At 31.8% G+C, this 3,838-nt stretch overlaps 1 protein-coding gene across 2 annotated transcripts in view; it reads right to left on the bottom strand.

The window, feature by feature from the left end:
* Positions 1-3,838, bottom strand: part of LOC106469672 (poly(A) polymerase type 3-like) — an 86,793-nt gene that overhangs the window by 20,071 nt on the left and 62,884 nt on the right. For both annotated transcript variants that reach the window (XR_002612892.1, XM_022398247.1), the window contains exons 12-13: positions 3,072-3,156; positions 2,415-2,468 (exon numbers count right to left, since the gene is read on the bottom strand). Coding sequence is in view for 1 of the 2 variants with exons in the window: in XM_022398247.1 (XP_022253955.1) it covers positions 2,415-2,468; positions 3,072-3,156 (139 nt within the window). In the remaining variant the exon portion in view is untranslated. The remainder of the gene's footprint in view (positions 1-2,414; positions 2,469-3,071; positions 3,157-3,838) is intronic.

Below are 3,838 nucleotides of genomic sequence, written 5' to 3'. Positions count from 1 at the left end.
TCACAACTGAGTTTAATTTATTCTATTTTTGTCTTCTTAACATTATACTACACTGTGTGCCTGTGCTATATATTATGTAAGGATGATGCAGATGCCATCCCTACTATCTTGCTTATATTGTTTTTGAAGGATTGATATTAGCCATCCCTGCATTTACTTCCTTTTTTGAAAAGTTTTATCTTTACTTGTATATATTAAAAACAAACAGCATGAGCTTAGCCCATTATGTAACAAACTTAAAACTAATTTCTAACATTGCATATTTCCTACTTAAATGAATTTACGTTTACTTGATCTGATGAATACAACCATATGATAGCTTACTGCATATATATTTTTTCAATTTGGACACTTACGACCAACCAAAATTTAAAAAGGCTATTAATTATACTTTATTCTAAGTGTGAGTGAAAGAATGAGCATCAACAAAACAGAAAATACTTACCATTCCAGATGATGCTGTGGCTTGCAGAATGATAAAATGCCTATAAATAAAACACAGTGAAAACTAACCATATGTACATGATCCTTAGATGATGCTATTGCTTGGAGAATGATAAAGTACCTATCAATAAAACCAGAGAAAACCATTCAAGATGATGGTCTTTATACAGTGCTGTGGCTTGTAGAATGATAAAATGCCTATCAATAAAACACAGGGAAAACTTACCATTCTAAATGATGGTCTTTAGATGTGTCTCATCTATAATAATAAAAGGGCATATCTGTGGGTCTATGTGTGACCACCATAACTCTATGAGGAAAGAACCTAGATACATGAAATTTTGCACACATACTAAGTGGACCCTGAGGGTGTGCACATGGGTAATATAACTTATCTACGTGTGCATCTTTTTATGAGGCAAGGTAAGGAAAACCACATAAAAAAGAATATGTGACCACCATATCTTCAAGAGGAAAAAGCCTAGAAACCTGAAATTTTGCACCCATACTAAGTGGACCCTGAGGGTGTGCACATTGGTATTACTACTTATCCACGTGTATGTGCATCTTTTTAATGAGGCAAGTTAGTGAAAAACCACATAGAAAAAAAGTGGTTCCTTATATTACAAATAGAAATCACAGACAGACTGACACACATGTGTGTGTGTGTGCATGTCTGTGTGACTGCCATAGCTTCCAGAAAAAAGAACCTAGCAACCTGAAATTTAGCACCCATACTAAGTGGATCCTGAGGGTGTGCACCTGGGTATTATTACTTATCCACGTGCATGTATGTCTTTTTATGCAAAAACCATATAGAAAACAAATGTGACCGCCATAACTCAAAGAGGAAAGGACCAAGAAACCTGAAATTTTGCACCCATACTTAGTGGACCCTGAGAGCCTGCATCTGGGTATTATTACTTATCCATGTGCTTTGTTTTAAATGAGGCAAGTTGACAAAAAACCACATAGAAAAGAAGTGGTTACTTATATTACAAATTATCGATATAAATCACAAACAGACAGACAAACACGCACGTGTGCACATCTTTTTAATGAGGCAATCTAGCAAAAAACCACATAGAAAAAGAAGTGGTTCCTTATATAACAACTATTGATATATAAAAAAGACAGTGTGTTTTGGTAACAATGTGTTACAACAATGGCTTTTATATCATGTTGCTTAGCAATAAAAGTATAATCTAATATTGTTGTTAAGAGGCTGTGCTGAAAGTATAAAATTAAATGTATAAACTACAAAATTTAAAAAAATATTTGATTTTCTAATTTAGATTCCATTCCTTAAAGAGGTTTGCTTTTCATTATTTGTTTTTATTATTTAAGTTTAAAATTGGAGGACAATACAGAGGAAAGGTTACTACCCTTATAAACAGGCCACATCCTGTAAAAGAGCAACAAAAGTATATAGGTTATACTTTTATGCTAAAATGGGTTCAGAATACACACACTGACATATTCATCTACAGTAAATAAATCTAATAACCCGAGCAAAGCCGGGCACTTTTGCTAGTAGAATGATAAAATGCATATCAGTAAAACATGAAGAAAACTTACTGCTCTAGATGATGATCTTAAATGATGCTGTGGATTGGGAAAAAATAAAATGTCTATCAATAAAACACAAGAAAAACTTAACATTCTAGATGATAATCTATGTATGATGCTGTGGCTTGGAGTATGATAAAATGCCTATTAATAAAAAACAGGAAACTTACCATTCCAGATGATGATCTTTAGATTACATTATGACTGGGAGAATGACAAAATGCCTATCAATATAAAACAGGGAAAACTTACCATTCTAGATGATGGTCTTTAGATGATACTTTGGCTTGAAGAATGATACAATGCTATCAGTAAAACACATGGAAAGCTTATCATTTTAGATAATGCTGTAACTTGGAGAATGATCAATTACCTATCAATAAAACACAGGGAAAACTTACCATTCTAGATGATGATCTTTAGATGATGCTGCAGCTTGAAGAACAATAAAATGTCTGTACACAAAAAACATCCAATCATTAAAATCATTTAATAACTTTATAAACTGGATAGGAAGAAATATAAATAATTTGAATTAATGGAAAATTAGATTTTAAGTAATCAAGTGTAACTTCATCAACAGGCAATTGTTTAATGATGTCATGATGAAAATTTGTCTGAAAGCTGAAGGTACCAATGTACTGATATACACAGCATCACTATACATTTCAACATAGACATGATACCCAATAACTTTTCTATCATTATTTCCTACAGTCTTTGTTGTTGTTTCTCAGATACCAAGTTCAGTTAGTGATACCTGAAGGGCATTGCCCAAAACGTTGTATCTACAATTATATACATTAAAAATATATATATATATATATTAACTCTTTAGTAGTTTGACCTATAACATACTTCTTTTTTTCTCAGATACCAAGGCCAATTTGACATCTGCTCACAGTTAACCAAACACATTCCATACAGATATTAGAAAAATGCAACTACATAATAACACATTCCGCCAGTTCACACTTAGCATTGTGCATTGCAGCCTTTGGTTTTCACTGTTGATTATAATAGTCTTACAAAATAACTGTTTTTCAGTTAATACTTACTTGTACTTGGCAAAAAAATTTGATGGTTCAAATAGCTTAGACCAGTCTGCTTTGCCAAGAATAATGTCATCTGTCAATGCCATACCTGTAAAAATGATTGAACACAAGTATTGGTAAAATTTACAGGTGTTTATATCCCACATTTTTAATCTGTTTGTGTTCATATTATTGTGACATTGATAAATGCATCCTGCAGTGTTTTACTACAGTGAAATTAACTTTAGAATAGATGAGCTTCACACAAACACACATATGCATCCACATTAAACTACATTGGAACAGAATAGCTTAAACAATAGCATATTTTCAACTTTACTGCACTGAAAATTAGGTCAAAACCTAGGTGCTAAAAATGATGTCATTCTAACAACCATGCTGGGTTCACAATATTCAGACAGAGCTCAAAATCATATAGCTCAGTTTTTCTTTTTCTTTCCCCATGGTTAAGATTAGTGAAAGTTGATGTTAAGTCACCAAACCGATGTAATGCAAAAAATTTTTTAATCCAAACAAATTCTAAATATGTTTTTTAATGTAATAATTAAAACAAAGATGCTATTATTAACCCCTAACAGTATGCAGTGTATATGTAATAGTCATAAAATATGTATAAAATAATATTTAAGTGTTTAATTTTTATTTTTGCAAAGAATGGTTTAATAATGCTTGGAGACAGCTTGAATGAGTAATGAAGAAAAACTTTAATATAAGTTTAACATAACAGCAAATGTACAACCTGATGATGACAAAATCTTGTTGAAATGTTG

This window comes from Limulus polyphemus, unplaced genomic scaffold (assembly GCF_000517525.1).
Source record: "Limulus polyphemus unplaced genomic scaffold, Limulus_polyphemus-2.1.2 Scaffold3606, whole genome shotgun sequence".
In the NCBI taxonomy this organism is placed as follows: domain Eukaryota; kingdom Metazoa; phylum Arthropoda; class Merostomata; order Xiphosura; family Limulidae; genus Limulus; species Limulus polyphemus.
This window is presented reverse-complemented; position numbering and strand designations above follow the sequence as displayed.